The sequence below is a fragment of the Oncorhynchus tshawytscha genome, linkage group LG04 (genome assembly GCF_018296145.1).
Source record: "Oncorhynchus tshawytscha isolate Ot180627B linkage group LG04, Otsh_v2.0, whole genome shotgun sequence".
Classification (NCBI taxonomy): domain Eukaryota; kingdom Metazoa; phylum Chordata; class Actinopteri; order Salmoniformes; family Salmonidae; genus Oncorhynchus; species Oncorhynchus tshawytscha.
Genome location: NC_056432.1, coordinates 48,943,657 through 48,966,264, shown reverse-complemented (window position 1 = coordinate 48,966,264; position 22,608 = coordinate 48,943,657). Strand labels below are relative to the sequence as shown.

At 39.5% G+C, this 22,608-nt stretch overlaps 1 protein-coding gene across 2 annotated transcripts in view; it reads right to left on the bottom strand.

Moving 5' to 3' along the window:
• The window catches only part of homer1b (homer scaffold protein 1b), a 112,517-nt gene that overhangs the window by 10,864 nt on the left and 79,045 nt on the right, over window positions 1–22,608 (bottom strand). For both annotated transcript variants that reach the window (XM_024418424.2, XM_024418423.2), the window contains 3 exons: window positions 12,591–12,747; window positions 12,342–12,452; window positions 5,827–5,907 (listed from right to left, as the gene is read on the bottom strand). In XM_024418424.2, the coding sequence (XP_024274192.1) occupies window positions 5,827–5,907; window positions 12,342–12,452; window positions 12,591–12,747 (349 nt within the window). The remainder of the gene's footprint in view (window positions 1–5,826; window positions 5,908–12,341; window positions 12,453–12,590; window positions 12,748–22,608) is intronic.

The window sequence follows — 22,608 nt, the reverse complement described above, 5'->3', positions numbered from 1 at the left end:
TAGACAATCTGGACCCTCTCTTTCTAAAATGATCTGCCGAAATTGTTGCAACCCCTATTACTAGGGGTTGAGATTACTGAGATTCCCATAGATTGGAAAGCTGTCGCGTTCAAATCCCTCTTCAAAGGGGAAGACAATCTAGACCCAAACTGCTTCAGACCTATATATATTCTACCCTGCCTTTCTAAGGTCATTGAAAGGTAAGTTAACAAACAGATTACCGACCATTTCGAATCTCACCATACATTCTCCGCTATGCAATCTGGTTTCAAAGCTGGTCATGGGAGCACCTCAGCCACGCTCAAGATCCTAAACGATATCATAACCGCCATCGATAAGAGACATTACTGTGCAGCCGTATTCATCGACCTGGCTAAGGCTTTCGACTCTGTCAATCGCAACATTCTTATTGGCAGACTCAACAGCCTTGGTTTCTCAAATGATTGCCTCGCTTGGTTCACCAACTACTTCTCCGATAAAGTTCAGTATGTCAAATTGGAGGGCCTGTTGTCAGGACCTCTGGCAGTCTCTATGGGGGTGCCACAGGGTTTAATTCTTGGGCAGACTCACTTCTCTGTTTATATCCATGATGTCGCTCTCGCTGCTGGTGACTATTTGATCCACCTCCACGCAGACGACACCATTCTGTATAGCTCTGACCCTTCTTTGCACACTGTGTTAACTAACCTCCAGATGAGCTTCAATGCCATACAACTCTCCTTCCGTGGCCTCCAACTGCTCTTGAATGCAAGTAAAATGAAATGCAGGCTCATCAACCGTTCGCTGCCCGCACCTGCCCGGCCGTCCAGCATCACTACTCTGACCGGTTCTGACTTAGAATATGTGGACAACTACAAATACCTAGGTGTCTGGATAGACTGTAAACTCTCTTTCCAGACTCACATTAAACATCTCCAATCCAAATTTAAATCTAGAATCGGCTTCCTATTTCTCAACAAACAAAGTATCCTTCACTCATGCCGCCAAACATACCCTTGTAAAACTGACCATCCTACCGATCCTCGACTTCGGCAATGTCATTTACAAAATAGCCTTCAACACTCTACTCAACAAATTGGATGCAGTCTATCACAGTGACTCTATCACAGAGACTCTTACCTCCCTCACTAGCTCACAGCAGCTCACAGATCACTGCACCTGTACATAGCTCATCTGTAAATAGCCCATCCAATCTACCTCATCCCCATACTGTATTTATTTATTTATCTTGCTCCTTTGCACCCCAGTATCTCTACTTGCACATTCATCTTCTGCACACCCTACCATTCCAGTGTGTAATTGCTATATTGTAATTACTTCGCCACCATGGCCTATTTATTGCCTTACCTCTCTTATCCTACCTCATTTGCACATGCTTTTTTTATAGATTTTTCTACTGTATTATTGATTGTATGCTTGTTTATTCCATGTGTAACTCTCTGTTGTTGTATGTGTTGAACTGCTTTGCTTTATCTTGGCCAGGTCGCAGTTGCAAATGAGAACTTGTTCTCAACTAGCCTACCTGGTTAAATAAAGGTGAAATAAATAAAAAATATAAAGATTTGAATCCTTAAAGAGATGGGTGGGGCTAAGCCTTAAGAGGGTGTGAACGATGCTGAATGGGTGTAGACAAAGAAGAGCTCTCCAGTATGCTTACCAAAACATTTAAGGGCCATTTTCTCAAAAGTGAGGTTCCAAGTTAATCAACTTTCAAAGCAGACTTTACTTTCCCATTGTTCCTCAATTGTAGTGTATGTATGATATATAATTTTCTAGCTCTGAGTTTCTACCTTTATCCAATGTAAAAAAAACACCATTTCAAATTTTGCTACATAAGACCAAATCGAGCCAGTCGGTCACATAAGGCCTACCTTTATGCAGCGGAGGTTGCAGGATCAGATGGAAAGCATGATCTGTCTCTAGCCTTTTTCTTCCTCACAAATATAGAATTAATTTGCCAGAATATGTTACATCGTCATCCCATAAGTATTGAAGGTACTGCATTGTTACAGCTAACTTTAGACATATAGCCAGTACCACTGAGGTATAACATTATAACCGACCCAAACACCTAGGCCTATCTGAAATATAAAAATGATCAACGAAATCACCAGGTAACCTATTGTTGTGGCAAAGATGTGTTTATACAGACTGCTAAACGGTACTTTATATGGATAATATTAACCTCTTGAACCTCTGGGGGCAGTATTTCATTTTTGGATGAAAAACGTTCCCATTTTAAACAAGATATTTTGTCACAAAAAGATGCTCGACTATGCATATAATTGACAGCTTTGGAAAGAAAACACTCTGACGTTTCCAAAACTGCAAAGATATTGTCTGTGAGTGCCACAGAACTAATGCTACAGGTGAAACCAAGATGAAATTTCATACAGGAAGTGGGACAGATTTTTGAGGCGCTGTGTTCCAATGTCTCCTTATATGGCTGTGAATGCGCAAGGAGAGAGCCTACACTTTCTGTCGTTTCCCCAAGGTGTTTGCAGCATTGTGACGTATTTGTAGGCATATCATTGGAAAATTGACCATAAGAGACTACATTTACCAGGTGTCCGCTCGGTGTCCTCCGTCGAAACTACTAATCTCCAGGCGCGTTCATTTTTCCATTTTGAACAGAGGAGAAACCAAACTGCCACGAGTGACTTATCATCGAATAGATATGTGAAAAACAACTTGAGGATTGATTCTAAACAACGTTTGCCATGTTTCTGTCGATATTATGGAGTTAATTTGGAAAAAAGTTTGCGTTGTAATGACTGAATTTTTTTTTTTTTTTTCTCAGCCAAACGTGATGAACAAAACGGAGTGATTTCTCCTACACAAATAATATTTTTGGAAAAACTGAACATTTGCTATCTAACAGAGAGTCTCCTCATTGAAAACATCCGAAGTTCTTCAAAGGTAAATAATTTTATTTGAATGCTTTTCTTGTTTTTGTGAAAATGTTGCCTGCTGAATGCTAGGCTTAATGCTATGCTAGCTATCAATACTCTGACACAAATGCTTGTGTAGCTATGGTTGAAAAGCATTTTTTGAAAATCTGAGATGACAGTGTTGTTAACAAAAGGCTAAGCTTGTGAGCCAATATATTTATTTCATTTCATTTGCGATTTTCATGAATAGTTAATGTTGCGTTATGGTAATAAGCTTGAGGCTATAATTACGCTCCCGGATACGGGTTTTTTTCTTAGCCAAACGTGATGAACAAAACGGAGCGATTTCTCCTACACAAATAATATTTTTGGAAAAACTGAACATTTGCTATCTAACTGAGAGTCTCCTCATTGAAAACATCCGAAGTTCTTCAAAGGTAAATACTTTTATTTGAATGCTTTTCTTGTTTTTGTGAAAATGTTGCCTGCTGAATGCTAGGCTTAATGCTATGCTAGCTATCAATACTCTTACACAAATGCTTGTGTAGCTATGGTTGAAAAGCATTTTTTGAAAATCTGAGATGACAGTGTTGTTAACAAAAGGCTAAGCTTGTGAGTGAATATATTTCTTTCATTTAATTTGCGATTTTCATGAATAGTTAATGTTGCGCTATGGTAATGAGCTTGAGGCTATAATTACGCTCCCGGATACGGGATTGCTCGTCGCAACAGGTTAATATTAAAAAAGAGCTTGTCACGTCTACTCCGGCGCGCGTCACACTGGAATACTAACCACTGGTCCTGGGATTCATCATCATGCACACCTGGCATCCTTCATTATGCGTGCCTGCAGATCATCATGATTCACACCTAGACACCATTACCGTCCTCATTACCTCCCTTTATATGTCCCTCCATTATGTTCATTCCCCAGTTGGTATTGTTTCCTGTTATCTCGCCACTGTCACGCTGTCTTGTTTCATGTTTTTTTATTAATTGTTTCACCTGCACCTGCTTCTCGACTCACAGGGGAGAATGAATAGATGACCAATCAGATCAGTAGCAATTTACATCCAATCAAAGGTTGAATGAACTCACATTTGAATGAACTGCAGTTTACCACAGTGCACTTTGTTTTTATCATGGGTGAAAGATTTTGCACTAATCACCTTTATCATAAAGTAGGATAGTCCTGTTTGATGTTGCATAGGTGAAAACTTTGCATCCTGTTAATTTATAAAGCCTTTTTGCAAAAACTCCTGCATTTACTTAACATTGCTACTACAAACATTTCTACTACTAACGTACGAGATACCATACCCAGTCACAGGGATGGCTAATACTTGAAATTCCATCTGTTACTTTAGATAAAAGGGTCATTCCACAAAAATAGTGCCTTTTGCGTCCCTTTGATATTTTAAGTAGTCATGCACCAATATTGATTTTCAAAAGCCTGTTATATTAAATTAAGTGCCTTTTAATATAGACCACATGAGTCAATAAATCAAGATTTTTTATATGAATAAACACTTCCTAAAGTGCCAAGACTTTTGATATGTCCCTCTGTGCAATTCTCGTTTGTGACTTATAAGAAGATTTTAACCCACTTAACCACAATATTTCTCCATGTTAAAGCACTAATTATTTTGTTTCTTTGACAGTCATTTCTGAAGATTATTATTTATTTCATGTGGTTAGTGATTCATTTACATCTGTCCTTAATTTTAAGGTCAACCCTGTTACGTGAACTTGAACTCTCATTTTAATATGAAACTATTCATTTTTAAAATTGAAGCTAAAAGTCAAATCATAGTGTAAAAGCAGGTGGGCTGGTTCTTCTGGTTCTGATGTTTTGTGAGTGGGTTGAGCATAACACGTCAACCCTGTTACCCATAGATAGATAGGCTAAAAATGTTTGAACAAATACATTGTTTTTGTGAACCCTGTATTCAATTGCTGAATTTTTCAACCCTGTTACGGTCAACTCTGTTACTTTACAGTTGGATGCATTGGTGCCCTTTGGGCAATTCAGATTTTTGGTTGAAGACCTCTTTACATAGGAATGTGATTGTTTTTCATGATTGTGTTTTGTATTTTCTATGCTCCTATACTGCCTTGATTGTGTAATTGTTGTGTAATTGTTGAGATGCAGGGATCCCTTGCAAAAGAGACCTTGGTCTCAATGGGACTACTGTTACAATATAGGTTAAGGGTTAAGGGCTCGATTCAATCCGTAGCGTTGAAGATCCGCATCATACGGTTGAAATTTAAAGGTCATTTCTCGATTGAGCCGACATATGCAGCGCTTACCGTGAATGCAGTCTCTGCAAACGCAGTAAACATGCCTTTGTATGGCAATCATGCAACAACGCAGCTCTTACACGCTATGGATTGAATTGATCCCTAATTAAAAATAAAACATACTGTGCAAATCAGAAGATAGGTAGAGAGAGTTGTAATGAGAGAAAATTGTTATTATATATGGGGTAGTTTAGTGTATGCACATAGATAGACAGCACACTACCACATCCACACCTCATCCCTATGTGGCAGTAGCATAGATTTACGTATTTTTAAGGCTAGTGTAAGGATATATTAAGTATGTTCACATTGGAGTTATTAACTTTAAAAAAGTAAGATGTGTTTTCAAAGCTTGTTAAATTAGCTACAGCTAGCTCTGGTCCAGGGTGTTATGGGCTGCTTACTGATGTGAAACATAAACAAATGCACATTGGTGCTGTTGTGTTCCTAACAGTTCGATTTGTAAAGTTGCTATTTTTCCAAATAATTATCATCCATCATCCGCAACTTGTGTTGTGAAATCTGTTGTGAATGTATTGTAATGTTTTAAAAATTGTATAACTGCCTTCATTTTGCTGGAGCCCATGAAGAGTAGCTGCTGCCTTGGCTAAAGCAACTGGTACAATGTACTCACCAGTAGTTTCTGTGTCAAGGAGTGTCTCTGCTCTAGCAGCTCGTTAGCGTTCTCCACTTCCTCTTTCAACCGCTCCATTTCCTGTGAGTGAGACAGTGAGTTTCAGAGAATCAAGATACACATTGTTACAGATTGTTATTTGCTATACAGTGCATTCGGAAAGTATTCAGACCCCTTCCCTGTCAAGGTGTGTCTAAAGGCGAAGTCAGGTGCAGGAGAGCAGAGTATTATAAATAAAGCACACTTTATTAAAGTTCCAAAACGGGAGCAAAACAGACAAGACAAATGGATATATACAAAATGGAGCGGCGATGGCTAGAAAGCCGGTGACGTAGATCGCCGAACGAACAAGGAGAGGAGCCGACTTTAGTGGAAGTGACATTCCCTTTTTCTATATTATGTTACGTTAAAACCTTAAATAAAATATATTACTTTTTTTTAAAATCCTCATCAATCTACACACAATACCGCATATTGACAAAGCGAAAACAGGTTTTTAAAAATGTTTGCAAATGTATTATAAATAGAAATACCTTACTTACATACAGTGGGGCAAAAAAGTATTTAGTCAGCCACCAATTGTGCAAGTTCTCCCACTTAAAAATATGAGAGAGGCCTGTAATTTTCATCATAGGTACACTTCAACTATGACAGACAAAATAAGGAAAAAAATCCAGAAAATCACATTGTAGGATTTTTAATGAATTTATTTGCAAATTCAGACCCTTTGCTATGAAACTCAAAATGTCCATTGAACATCCTGAGATGTCTCTACAACTTGATTGGAGTCCCCCTGTGGTATATTCAATTGATTGGGCATGATTTGGAAAGACACACACCTGTCTACAGTGGGCTCCAAAATTACTGGCACTTCACAAACAATACTTAAAATAAATATAAACAACACAATTATAGAGATAAACTAAAAATACCAACATGTGAGAAATACTGTACTTTATTAATGTTTCAATGGAACACACCAAAATCATTTATTGATTCAATTAAAAATCAATGTCTGGAGTGGGGATAAAATGGCACCTGAGAGAGAACACTGTTTTTCAGCTCCCGTGGCATTTGTTAATTTCTCTTTTTATATTCATTTTCTAGCTTGAAAAAGTGGTAGAATTTGCTAAATAAGTTATCCTACAGTGAGTCTTCACGGCTATTTCTCAAAGATTTCCGACAACATGACCAGCAGAACTACTAAGAACTCGACCAAACCACCACCCCTGTAGATGTGCGGGAGGAGCTAGCTAACTTTAGCGAAGCTAACACCATTGCGGATCCAGGCACAATGGACCTGGTGATTCAAAGTATGACGGATAACATTACTAAAGTGATCGATGTTAAGATAGGAACGGTCTTGGAAGCAATAGCAGGCCATTCAGCAGAACTACAGAGGGTTGTCAAGCGTGTGGATGAGGTGGAAGGAAGAATTGCTATTGTGGAAACTTCAACTACATCAATGCACACTAAGATAAAGGCACTTGAGAAACAGGTCCGCAAAATAGCGGAGCACATTGACCACTTGGATAATCAAGGACGCAGATGCAATATCCGTGTTGAGGGACTCCCGGAAAGTTCTAAAGGGACACGTTCAGTAAATATTTTATGGCTACCTACAAATGGACACTAAGGCTGGTCTTGTGAAGCTGGACAGAGCCCATCGCTCTCAAGCACCGATACCCAGTCCCAACCAGCGCTCACGGCCAGTGGTTATAAAGTTCCACAACTTCACCGACAAGCAACGCGTCATGGATGCGGCCAGACGTATCGGTTCTGATGGTAGTCAAGGTCCAAGGGTCTCATTCTTCAATGATTATTCCACAGCGGTTATACGAAGACGCAAGGCATTTGATGAGGTGAAGGATCGAATCAAGAAAATGAAGATGGACTACGCACTGCTGTACCCGGCCACATTGAAGATTATGGTCAACGGATCGCCTAAAAAACTACACACCTGAAGAGGCTTCTGCATTTATTGACTCTCTCAGGTAAATAACTTTAAGCTGCACCTCCGCAGCATTGGATAACTTTTTTATTTGAATCTGATCATGAAGCAGTGATGTGAGTTCTCAAGTTCTCCTGTTCAGTAATAGGGGAAGAGGCATTGCCGTGCCCTCTTCACGACTGCGTTGGTGTGTGTGGACCATGATAGATCATTAGTGATGTGGACACCAAGGAACATGAAGCTCTTGACCCGCTCCACTACAGCCATGTCAATGTGAATGGGGGCGTGCTTGGCCCTCTGTTTCCTGAAGCCCATGATCAGTTCCTTGGTCTTGCTGACATTGGGGGAGAAGTTGTTGTCCTGGCATCACACTGTCAGGCCTACCAGCATCGTGTACTCAGCAAACTTAATGATAGTGTTGGAGTCGTGCACGGCCACGCAGTCGTGGATGACCAGGAAGTACAGGAGGAGACTAAGAATGCACCCCTGAGGGGCCCCCGTATTGAAAGGATATGTTGCCTACCCCTCACCACTTGGGGGTGGCCCGTTAGGAAGTCCAAGATCCAGTTGCAGAGGGAGGTTGTCAGTCCCAGGGTCCTTACCTTAGTGATGAGCTTGGAGGGCACTATGGTGTTGAATGCTGTGCTGTAGTCAATGAACAGCATTCTGACATAGGTGTTCCTTTTGTCCAGGTGGTAGAGGGCAGTGTGAAGTAAAACAGAGATTTCTTAATCTGTGGATCTGTTTGGACTGTATGCAAAATGGAATGGGTACTGGGTTTCTGGAATGATTGTGTTGATGTGAGCCATGACCAGACTTTCAAAGCTTTTTATCACTACAGATGTGAGTGCTTAAGGGCTATAGTCATTTAGACAGGTTACAGTACCTTGGTGTTCTTGGGCACAGGGACTAGGGTGGTCTACTTGAAACATGTAGGTATTAGAGACTGGGTCAAGGAGAGGTTGAAAATGTCAGTGAAGACACTTGCCAGCTGGTCAGCATATAATCTGAGCACATCTCCTCATAGTACGTGAATGTTGACCTGTTTAAAGGTCTTACATCGGCTATGGAGAGCATGATCCCAAGGTCATCCGGGACAGCTGGTGCTCGCATGCATTGTTCAGTGTTGGTTGCCTCGAAGCGAGCAAAGAATCACTGGGCATCTTGCGGCTGGGTTTCCTTTTGGAATCCGTGATAGTTTGCAAGACATGCCGTTGCCTGTTTTCATTGCTCCGAGGTCATAGTCCGAATTAGTGTTCTCCGCCTTGAAAGAGGAAGCTCAAGCTCTTAGCTCCGTGCAGATGTTGCTTGTAATTCATGGCTTCTGGTTGGGATACAGTGCCTTCAATAAGTCATATTTTTATAAATATATATATTTAACCCTTATTTTACCAGGTAAGTTGATTGAGAACACATTCTCATTTACAGCAATGGGAATTAGTTACAGGAGAGATGGGGGGGATAAAAATAAAAAGCATTAATGTGTGGGGCAAATCCAATACATCACTTATTACCACTCTTCATATTTTCAAGCATGGTGGTGGCTGCATCATGTTATGGGTATGCTTGTCATTGGCAAGGACTAGGGAGTTTTTTAGGATAAAAAGAAATGGAATACAGATATAAGCACAGGCTGAATCAGGTTTTTCTCTAGGATTTTGCCTGCTTTCCAACAGACACTAGGAGACAAATTCAACTTTCAGCAGGACAATAATCTAAAACACAAGGCCAAATCTACACCGGAGTTGCTTACCAAGACAAAATGTAATGTTCCTGAGATTGCCTAGTTCCAGTTTTGGCTTAAATCGTCTTGAAAATATATTTCAAGTCTTGCTGTCTAGCAATTATCAACAATCAACAGAGCTTAAAGGATTTTAAAAAGACAAATGGGCAAATATTGTACAATCGAGGTGTGCAAAGCTCTTAAAGCCCAAAAGACTCACAGCTGTTATTGCTGCCAAAGGTGCTTCTAAAACATATTGACTCAAGGGGTGTAAACACACACGTAAATGAGACATTTCTGTATTTCATGTTGAATACATTTGCAAACATTTCTAAAACACGTTTTTGTTTTGTCATTATGGGCTATTGTGTGTAGATGGGTGAAAAAAACAATGAATTCAATCCATTTTGAATGTAACACAACAAAATGTGGAATAAGTCAGGAGGTATTCATACTTTCTGAAGGCACTACAGGGAGTATCAGATTAATGTGCAGGGGTACGAGGTATTTGAGGTAGATATGTACATAAAGGCAGGGTAAAGTGACTAGGCATCATGATAGATAATAATAGTAGTAAAATAAAGAACAGAGTAGCATTGGCAAATGATGAGTGTAAAAGTGTGTGTGTATGTGTATTTTGAGTGTGTGTGTGTGTGTCGGTATGCGTGTGTGTGTATCAATACAGTAACATGAGATCTGTATGTAAAATATTTACATTTTATCATTTGAGTCATTTAGCAGATGCACTTATCCAGAGTGACTTTAGTCCATTCATCTTAAGGTCGCTAGGTTAGACAACCAGATATCACAGTCAAATATATAGGATACGAACATTCCATTCTAGCTAAACAATAAATATATAGCATTTTGCAACAAAACCCATTTTAATACTAAAATGTATGAATAAACAAATTTGAGAACAGTCATATTTTACACACTGATGAAGGTACCCATAAATATTTTCTGATGAAAAAACACAAATGTGAAAAATTGGTGAATATAGCATTGAACGTTACCCTGCTTATAAATATCTGGGTATCTGGATTGTCGATAAGCTATCTTCCAAAAATCATATTGATGGGTTAGTTAAAAGTTAAGAATTATAATGAGCTTCCTTTATAGGAATAGGGTATGCCTTTCATTAAATAGTAGAAAACAAATTGTTCAGTTGACATTCCGGCTTTACACTATATCGTCTATATGAATGCAGCTACCACTGTATTGAAGGCAATGGACCCAGTGTGTCATAGCACACCAAGCTTTAATGCAGGCGATAGGTTCAGTACACATCACTGCATTCTGTATCAGAAAGTAGGTTGGCCATCTCCAGTCTCATAGATCAATGCCCTGCTCTCTTTTTGTTTATAAAGCCCTCTTGTGCAAACTTTCACCTTAGCTTACAGACATACGAGTTACCAGACATGATCAGAGGGATGGCTAATGCTAGATGTCACAATGATCACTATAGGTAAATCTGCATTCAGTTATTTTACGACCTATGTATGGAATGATATGCAGAGCTCTCTGCACCTTGATGCTCTGGTGCCTCTAGAGCAGTTCAAGTTGTTAACCTTTTGTGACTAGGTGCCAGTATTTTCATTTTTGGAAAAAAACGTTCCCATAGTAAACGGGATATTTTGTAAGGACAAGATGCTACAATATGCATATAATTGACAGCTTAGGATAGAAAACACTCTAAAGTTTCCAAAACTGTAAAAATATTGTCTGTGAGTAATAACAGAACTGATGTTGCGGGCGAAAGCCTGAGAAAAATCCAATCCGGAAGTGCCTCATGTTTTGAAAGCGCTGCGTTCCAATGCGGCCCTATTGAGCAGTGAATGGGTTATCAACCAGATTACTCTTTCTCCGTATTCCCGAAGGTGTCTACAGCATTGTGACGTAGTTATACATATTTATGTTAAAGAATACCCGTAGGCGGCGACATTGCGCAAGTGGTCACCTGATGCTCCCAGAGAGATTCTCGCGTAAAATACAGAGGTAGCCATTACTCCAATCGGTCCAACTGAAAAACGAATTGTCCCGATGGATATATTATCGAATAGATATTTGAAAAACACCTTGAGGATTGATTATAAACAACGTTTGCCATGTTTCTGTCGATATTATGGAGTTAATTTGGAATATTCTTAGCTGTTTTCGTGACTGCAATTTCCGGGCGATTTCTCAGCCAAACGTGAAGAACAAACGGAGCTATTTCGCCTACAAAAAGACTATTTTTGGAAAAAAGGAACATTTGCTATCTAACTGGGAGTCTCGTGAGTGAAAACATCCGAAGCTCATCAAAGGTAAATGATTTACTTTGATTGCTTTTCTGATTTCCGTGACCAAGTTACCTGCTGCTAGCTGGACAAAATGCTATCGATAAAAATGCTATCGATAAACTTACACAAATGCTTGTCTAGCTTTGGCTGTAAAGCATATTTTGAAAATCTGAGATGACAGGGTGATTAACAAAATGCTAAGCTGTGTCTCAATATATTTCAATTGTGATTTTCATGAATAGGAATATTTTCTAGTAATATTTATGTCCGTTGCGTTATGCTAATTAGTGTCAGATGATGACAACGGTCCCATTCACGGGATGGGGTGTCACTAGAGGTTAATTGAGGACCTCTAACCTCTTTGTTAGGGAATGTGTTTGCTTCTTAAATTGCTTGTAGTATTGTACATTCTCATTATGTTTAATGGTTGAATGTTGTAAATGTTATGAATTGTGTTCATGCAGAGCTCCCTTGGAAAAGAAGCCTTGGTCCCAATGGGACTCCATGCTAAAATAAAGATCAAATAAAATAGGTGTCTCCAAATATGTCACACACGTACCTCTTCTTTATCCTTCAGAGTGCTTTCCAGTTCCTCAATGGTCTGGTTTAGCTCCGTCTTCTGGGATTTGATCACAGGGGTCTGGGTGTTCTGGCACTCTAGCTCAGTCACCTAGATACACATGCACGCGCACACACACAGACAAAATAAATAAGAAATAAGATACACACATAAACTGAACAAATACCATTGATGCGCCACCCACCATTCCCATCTCCCATCTCTCTCCCATGTCTTCTGCCTCCTCACCCGTTTGTGGAGTCTCTCGGCCTCCTCCTGGTAGGCAGCCAGTTGTTGTTTCCACTGTTTTACGTTAGCTGTGGACTCCAGCAGAGTGGCTGTTAGCTTAGCATTGTTCCCCTTTAGAGCTGATAGCTCTGCCTCCCAGTGCTTATTGATGGAGGGGCTGGGAAAGAGGACACATTAACATGATTACTTTATAAGAGCAGAACAAAAGGTAACATACTACAGTGGGGCAAAAAAAGTATTTAGTCAGCCACCAATTGTGCAAGATCTCCCACTTAAAAAGATGAGAGAGGCCTGTAATTTTCATCAGAGGTACACTTCAACTATGACAGACAAAATGGAAGAAAAAAAATCCAGAAAATCACATTGTAGGATTTTTAATGAATTTATTTGCAAATTCTGGTGGAAAATAAGTATTTGGTCACCTACAAACAAGCAAGATATCTGGCTCTCACAGACCTGTAACTTCTTCTTTAAGAGGCTCCTCTGTCCTCCACTCGTTACCTGTATTAATGGCACCTGTTTGAACTTGTTATCAGTATAAAAGACACTTGTCCACAACCTCAAACAGTCACACTCCAAACTCCACTATGGCCAAGACCAAAGAGCTGTCAAAGGACACCAGAAACAAAATTGTAGACCTGCACCAGGCTGGGAAGACTGAATCTGCAATAGGTAAGCAGCTTGGTTTGAAGAAATCAAAGAATGCTGAGTTGCATCCAAAGAACACCATACCTACTGTAAAGCATGGGGGTGTAAATATCATGTTTTGGGGCTGTTTTTCTGCAAAGGTACCAGGACGACTGATCCGTGTAAAGGAAAGAATGAATGGGGCCATGTATTGTGAGATTTTGAGTGAAAACCTCCTTCCATCAGCAAGGGCATTGAAGATGAAACATGGCTGGGTCTTTCAGCATGACAATGATCCCAAACACACCGCCAGGGCAACGAAGGAGTGGCTTTGTAAGAAGAATTTCAAGGTCCTGGAGTGGCCTAGTCAGTCTCCAGATCTCAACCCCATAGAAAATCTTTGGAGGGAGTTGAAAGTCCGTGTTGCCCAGCAACAGCCCCAAAACATCACTGCTCTAGAGGAGATCTGCATGGAGGAATGGGACAAAATACCAGCAACAGTGTGTGAAAACCTTGTGAAGACTTACAGAAAACGTTTGACCTCTGTCATAGCCAACAAAAGGTATAGAACAAAGTATTGAGATAAACTTTTGTTATTGACCAAATACTTATTTTCCACCATAATTTGCTAATAAATTCATAAAAAGTCCTACAATGTGATATTCTGGAGAAAAAAAAATCTCATTTTGTCTGTCATGGTTGAAGTGAACCTATGATGAAAATTACAGGCCTCTCTCATCTTTTTAAGTGGGAGAACTTGCACAATTGGTGGCTGACTAAATACTTTTTTGCCCCACTGTATGTGACGATCCGCTGTAATCAGGAGATGAGATCAGTCATGCTGAGACCAAGGTCTCTTTTACAGATGAGCCCTATATCAAACATACACATCAAGTGTACAGTGTACTAAACACTGAGTGCAAAAACATTAAGAACACCATCCTAATATTGAGGTCACACCCCTCAACTCATTGGGGCATGGAAACTACAAGGTGTCAAAAGCGTTCCACAGGGATGCTGGCCCATGTTGACTCCAATGCTTCCCACAGTTGTGTCAAGTTGGCTGGATGTCCTTTGAGTGGTGGACCATTCTTGGTACACACGGGAAACTGTTTAGCATGAAAATCCCAGCAGTGTTGCCGTTCTTGACACAAACCAGTGCGACCTGACATCTACTACCATGTCCCGTTCCATCAGAAGAAACACCTTGTGTCCTGTTTTTCAGGTAGTTTTCAAACCAAATGCAGGCTGCCTGACTGAGGCCAATTTCAGACAAGTCTACAAATGAATAATAAATGGTCAACAGTGTCGAAAGCCTTCAACAGGTATATGAAAAGGTCAGCACAATGCTGCCTTTTGTCCACGCAATTTACAGTCTCATTTATCACCAAAGAAGCAGCAGATATAATGCTATGATATGGCCTGAAACCCGACTGGTGGACAGTTAGAATACATTTTGAAGCTAGAAAATATCTAAGCTGAGTGTTGATTAAATATTATTTTTAATTGCTAGACAAGATAGTTAATTTCAGAGGGGCAACCACCTTTGTGGAGAGGGAGTACATGGGCAGCCTTCCAGGCCTTAGTGATAGCACCCAAAATAATTGTCAGATTAAAAATATGTGTCAATGATTCCACAATTAGGGGAGCAGAAAGCTGCAGTAAGAAAGATGCTAGACTCTGACACAACTTGATAAAGCAGAGAGGGAGATACATTTCCACACTTCAGTGCATTAACTGTTTTCCCCAAATTTTGACAGATCACCAGCAGAGTCTAAAAACATATATATAACCGTAACATGCAACAATTTTAAGATTTTTCTGAGTTACAGTTCATATAAGGAAATAAGTGAATTTAAATCAATCCATTAGGCCCTAATCTGTGGATTTCACATGACTGGGAATACAGATTTGCATCTGTTTAAAAAAAAGTAGGTGCGTGGATCAGAAAGCAAGTCACTATCTCGTGTGACCACCATTTGCCTCACGCAGCACAACAAATCTCCTTTGCATAGAGTTGATAATTGTTGATTGTGGCCTGTGGAATGTTGTCCCACTCCTCTTCAATGGTTGTGCGAAGTTGCTGAATACTGACAGGAACTGGAACAAGCTGTCGTACACGTCTATCCAGTGCATCCCTAACATGCTCAATGGGTGGCATGTCTGGTGAATATGCAGGCCATGGAAGAACTGGGACAATTTCAGTTTCTAGGAATGTGGCTGTGCTTTATCATGCTGAACATTTATGGGATTTTTTTTATTTCAGCTCATGAAACATGGAACTAACACTTTACATGTTGTGTCTATATTATTGTTCAGTGTATTTCTTAATTGCCTGAAAAGCTGCCAATCAGCTACAATCCATTCTTCTGATTTATCGTCATAACAAGATCTGAACGTTCTATAGCGAATCAAGGATTCATTCAAATTTGAACTGCAAGGCATTTAACACTAGATCCACTGGGCCTCAAGGGACCCTCCTTTTTTCTGACCACAACATTCTAACAGTGTAATTCATTCATTTCATATATGCTAGGGCAACAAAAAAAATCACTTGATTGTGTTTATGAAGGTGTTAGGTAACATGTATATAGCCTCGTTATTGTTATGTCATTTTCAATGTTTTTAAATAGGATATCCAATAGGCCTCCCTCTGTAGTAGTAGGATCTCGATGTTACCTCCTCTCCTTGGTGGAGCAACATGCTCAACGCCTGTGTATTTGAGGGAGGAGATGGGATGGTTAGCTTCAACAAAGTGAGCTGCTACTGGATAGTCAGTGTTCTTACACCTGATTGAGCTGCAGTGTTCAGCTATGCATTGTTTAAATTGTATTTTTGTTTGTCCTATGAAGGCTTTCCCACATGAACAGGTGATGAGATAGATTACTCCCTTTGTCTTGCATGAGATGATACCCCTGACAGGGATTTTTCAACCTGTATGTGTGTGTCTGAAGCAGGATGCTTTTGTAGTGCTATTATTGCACTGTGAGCATGAGCCACATTTATAGTTCCCATTTGGAATGGGTGTCAAGAGAGTCTGAGTGGGCTCAGGGTGCAGGTCAAATCTCACTAAGCTATCCCCAATATTGCGACCACACTTATAGACCACCAGTGGGGGTTATTTGAAGAGGTGTTACATTTTTTGTCTGAATGCAGAATATGCCAGTGCTTTTTCAGGATTGTTTTCATTTTCTCTGAACACTTGGTGTACTTAGTGCAAAAGACTTGCATTGTTTTTCTTCTTTGGTTTAGTTTTCAGCAATTCCTGTCTTGGTTTTTTAGATATTTTCATGATTGCAACATCAAGAGTTTTTTGTACTTGCTAGTGTACAAGTTCGCCACATCAAAAGTGGCCAGCAGGGTGCCCTCTGGTATCCTTCCTAAGCCCTCTATCAATGAGATCATCTGACTAGTGTCTTTTATATTATATTCTCAACCATCGGTTTAATGCGGTGGTCCACATATGTAGAAATGTTGAACGTCACAGAGTCAATTGCTGCTACAATGGATGTACCTGGGGTAGGAGACACTTGTGTTTTTAAGCGACTGTATGAAAGGTTGGTATCTTAGGAAATTTCACACATTGAAATTCACATTCTTTGTTGCTGATTTGTCCTGATTCCAAACAGCTTTCCACTGTGGATGTAATATTATGCTGGAATTGTAGGCTAGGGTTATAATTCAGTTTGTGATAGAAGTCACCTTTAGATAGTTGTCGGCGACATTCATTCATAGTCACATTTGTTTTGTATACAAATTCCTCCTCCTTTGTCACATTTATTTGGGGATATTTGAATTATATTTTCTATGAACAAGTCTTATAAATTAATATATTATTTATACAGTACACCCAATATGTTCCCCCTGTTGATGATGCTTATTGTGCACTATGGTTGAACCAAAAGATTACATGTAACAAAAATGTAATGAAATTGTAAACAATTAAATATATATGTGAAATGTAATTAAACAATACTGTATGTTGATGCTAATCTTATGCTAATGCTAGCAATAGCCTAATATATTCAATATGCTGTAAACTATTGTCTTTTAACAGTTCCACTCAAATCATTCTAATCAACCTAATAATTATGACACACCTCTCACTATTGTCATTGGTTGCATTAATTGCACTGTTTTGTCTACATAACCTGGTTCAAGCATTCATGACATTACCCTGAAGAAGGCACAGTGATGCTGAAACTTTGGTGGTTCACCCAATAAATTACTGGGAGTTTATACATAGAGTGTGCAACCCGCTTTGTTTTATAGCGTACAGTTTGTTCACCATTAGTCAGCACCTCTACACTAAATCATTTTCTCTGGATGTGGGCCAGCTCATGCTCTTTATTGGTTTATAAACTTATGATGGTATACTACGTTAACGCTATATGTATGGGCCATTTTGTTACTTGGTAGCTACTAGCAGCAGACCCTATGTTGTGGATAATCTACAGCTATTTTGGACTGTCCGTACTGTAACGTTAACATTAGTTAGGCTTCACTAACTAGCGTTACTGTTTTAGGTGGAGCTATTCTTCGCTACTTTTCAAATGAATATCACATAATATTTCACATATCATCTTGATAGATATGCCTTTTGTTGTGATATTTCACATAACATCTTGCAAGATATGCCTTTTGTTTTGAGAAATGGCAGAGAGAAGGCATGAGACACTTTGTTTTGTTAAGCGTCGCTTAGGTTAGACTGCTCCCTTTAAAGCAGTCTTAGAGGACTGTTTGACCTATGATGCCCTGATAGATTCGGGTTTGACTCCCTCATATCTCAAAATGCAGTAGTCCACCTTTCTTTATCTATTTCAAGCAATTCCTTTGGCTCCACAACTTTTTATTTTTCCCAAAGATCAGAAAGATAAAAACAACCTAACTACAGTTGAAGTCGGATGTTTACATACACTTAGATTGGAGTCATTAAAACTTAGATTGGAGTCATTAAATTAAAACTAATAAACTATAGTTTTGGCAAGTTGGTTAGGATATCCACTTTGTGCATGACACAAGTCATTTTTCAGTGAATTGCATCACAATTCCAGTGGGTCAGAAGTTTACATATACTAAGTTGACTGTGCCTTTAAACAGCTTGGAAAATTGCAGAAAATGATGTCATGGCTTTAGAAGCTTCTGATAGGCTAATTGACATCATTTGAGTCAATTGTAGGTGTACCTGTGGATGTATTTCAAGGCCTACCTTCAAACTCAGTGCCACTTTGCTTGACATCATGGGAAAATCAAAAGCAATCAGCCAAGACCCCAGAAAAATAATTGTAGACCTCCACAAGTCTGGTTCATCCTTGGGAGCAATTTCCAAATGCCTTAAGGTACCATGTTCTTCTGTACAAACAATAGTACGCAAGTATAAACACCATGGGACCACGCAGCTGTCATACCGCTCAGAAAGGAGATGCGTTCTGTCTCCTAGAGATGAACGTACTTTGGTGTGAAAAGTGCAAATCAATCCCAGAACAACAGCAAAGGACGTTGTGAAGATGCTGGAGGAAACAGGTACAAATGTATCTATATCCACAGTAAAACAAGTCCTATATCGACATAACCCGAAAGGCCGCTCAGCAAGGAAGGAACCACTGCTCCAAAACCACCATAAAAAAGCCAGACTACAGTTTGCAACTGCACATGGGGACAAAGATTGTACGTTTTGGAGAAATGTCCTCTGGTCTGATGCAAAAAAATGTTTAACTGTTTGGCCATAATGACAATCGTTATGTTTGGAGGAAAAGGGAGGATGCATGCAAGCTGCCGAACACCATCCCAAAAGTGAAGCACGGGGGTGGCAGCATCATCTTGTGGGGGTGCTTTGCTGCAGGAGGGACTGGTGTACTTCACAAAATAGATGTCATCATGAGGAGGGGAAAATTATGTGGGTATAATGAAGCAACATCTCAAGACATCAGTCAGGAAGTTTAAACTTGGTCACAAATGGGTCTTCCAAATGGACAATGACCCCAAGCATACTTCCAAAGTTGTGGCAAAATGGCTTAAGGACAACAAAGTCAAGGTATTGGAGTGGCCATCACAAAGCCCTGACCTCAATCCTGTAGAAAATTTGTGGGCAGAACTGAAAAAGCGTGTGCGAGCAAGGAGGCCTACAAACCAGACTCAGTTACACCAGCTCTGTCAGGAGGAATGGACCACAATCCACTCTAATTATTGTCGGAAGCTTGTAGAAGGCTACCCGAAACGTTTGACCCAAGTTAAACCATTTAAAGGCAATGCTGCCAAATACTAATTGAGTGTATGTAAACTTCTGACCCACTGGGAATGTGATGAAAGAAATAAACGCTGAAATAAATAATTATCTCTACTATTATTCTGACATATCACATTTTTAAAATAAAGTGGTGATCCTAACTGAGCAAAGACAAAGATTCTTACTCTGAATAAATGTCAGGAATTGTGAAAAACTGAGTTTAAATGTAGTTGGCTAAGGTGTATGTAAACTTCCGACTTCAACTGTATATGGCAAAAAGTACAGCCATATCTGGGCAAATCCCCTGTATTATCCAGTTTTACACCAATTTGGGGCAATGACAATGTCACACATGGTAAAAATGACTGGGTGTTTAAAGAATGGGCAAGAAAAGTTATTGTTAAAGTAATGGACTTATACAATGAAAAAGGGCCTCATGTCATTTGAGGAACTAAAGTGAAGATTTAACTTGCCACAAAAGCATTTAAAAAAAATACTTAACTGAGAAGCTTTATTTTTTCCAGTGTAAAACAATCGGCCTTCAACCTTCTTTGACCCCTTTAGAAACGCTCTCTGTTAAGGTGACACTTTTTTTTTGCACTGAAACATGCTGGGGGAAATCAAGGTTTTAACTAATTAAGCAACAAGGATTATGATCTACAAGATCAGTCTCTATGTGTAAAATAAAAAGTGGTTAGTGTGAACCTAAGTCACAGCTAAAAAAAATGTAAAGAGAGTAATCCAATGATATTTGTTGCCTAGAATTTACTGCAAATGACACTCTTGAGAAAGAATAATACACTATTATTGCAGTTGGCCATGACAGCCTTTATAATAGAGTGTTTGTAACCACACACATTTAAATATTGCACTTGGGAGAAAAAAATCTTAATGTAGAAATAGAATGAAGTAAACAGGCATTTTATTTTTGCTCTATTATAGTGGCCACTATGGTAGACATCGATCAAGTGCACAAGGCTACATGTGTGCAAAAATATTGTTTACTGAGTAAAACATTTTATAATCACCCCTCACTGACACACAAGTGTTACTGTCAAATTCAACACAACAAAAGCAATATCTTTCGGCTACACTGCACATTATTACATTGTACACTTTCTGCCTGTGGACATCTGTTCTACAACGTGCCAGCAGGGCATGATACCGTTTGTTGGCATAATTGATCTCTTTCAGGCAGAGAGTACACCAAGCAAACCCCTTTATATCCAATGTTTTGAAAAAGTGAGAAAGAGGCAGTGTGTGGTGTTCCTTTCACCTCTATAGTGGCATCCAGCTTAAGCCAGGCCCAGCTCCAGCTCCAGTACACTTCATCCATGAATCCACTTGTTTAACAAGCAATGCCTTATTTTCACCTAATTCTCTCATTCTGAAAAGTAACCACATACTGTAGAGGGAAAACATCAATTAACAGATAGTGGTTAGTTCTTTAGCTAGTTAACATTTCACACATATTGCCAGAGTCCAGTAAGCAACTAACGCGTTAGAACTTGAGGAACGGCAAGGAGTCGTATACCAGTTAATACTGCAGCGAATTGGTTAGGTTACTAATGTTAGCTCATCCGACGTTGTAATGTTAGCTAGCTAACTTTAGCTGTCTGACTTTATTAGCCAGCTAATTTTCATAAACTCAATAATCTGATCAGATAAATTGGCTAATGTTGCTCAACATTTCTCTGGCTAGCTAATGGAGAATTCAAACCAGCTAGAAAGATTCTTAACCATGCTAACAATACTTGTTCCATAACACTTTCTCTCTAGCCTCAAACTTTCCAAATGCCAGTTGTTTTTCGGGTACAGCTCATGAAGTACTCTTCATCACCTTCTCACCCCCGTCTCCGCGGTCAAGCTTCTCACCTAACATTACCTCTTCATTATCGTTCACGGTAAGTTAAATTAACTTCTTCGATATAGGGGGCGCTCTTTTAATTTTGGGATAAAATACGTTCCCGTTTTAAACAAGATATTTTGTCACGAAAAGATGCTCGACTATGCATATAATTGACAGCTTTGGAAAGAAAACACTCTGACGTTTCCAAAACTGCAAAGATATTATCTGTGAATGCCACACAACTGATGCTACAGGCGAAACCAAGATGAAATTTCAAAAAGGAAATGCCCCAGATTTTGAAGGCGCTGTGTTCCAATGTCTCCTTATATGGCTGTGAATGCGCCAGGAATGAGCTTATACTTTCTGTCGTTTCCCCAAGGTGTCTGCAGCATTGTGACGTATTTGTAGGCATATCATTGGAAGATTGACCATTTTACACTACATCTACCAGGTGCTCGCTTGGTGTCCTCCGTCGCAATTATTGCGTAATCTCCAGCTGCGTGTATTTTTCCCTTTGCTTCCGAGGAGAAACCCAACTGCCACGAATGATTTATCATCGAATAGATATGTGAAAAACACCTTGAGGATTGATTCTAAACAACGTTTGCCATGTTTCTGTTGATATTTTGGAGTTAATTTGGAAAAAAGTTTGGCGTTGTAATGACTGAATTTTCAGGGTTTTTTCTTAGCCAAACGTGATGAACAAAACGGAGCGATTTCTCCTACACAAATAATCTTTTTGGAAAAACTGAACATTTGCTATCTAACTGAGAGTCTCCTCATTGAAAACATCCGAAGTTCTTCAAAGGTAAATTATTTTATTTGAATGCTTTTCTTGTTTTTGTGAAAATGTTGCCTGCTGAATGCTAGGCTTAATGCTATGCTAGCTATCAATACTCTTACACAAATGCTTGTGTAGCTATGGTTGAAAAGCATATTTTGAAAATCTGTGATGACAGTGTTGTTAACAAAAGGCTAAGCTTGTGAGTGAATATATTTCTTTCATTTCATTTGCGATTTTCATGAATAGTTAACGTTGCATTATGGTAATGAGCTTGAGGCTATGATTACGCTCCCGGATACGGGATTGCTCGACGCAAGAAGTTAACTGGCAAGCTGCCCTTCCACTCTCCGCTGTCTTTCCAGAGCGCGCTAATGCTGTAACTAGCAAGTTTGTTCTCTCTTCAGTTGGTTCTCTCTTCAGTCACGTGCTGCGCTGCATTCTGTTGTTATGTGAACGATTGGCTGAGCCTTGGATACAGCCAGTATTGCTCCAAAGCCTCCTCCCCTCCCAAACTTTTCTCATCGGATCTACA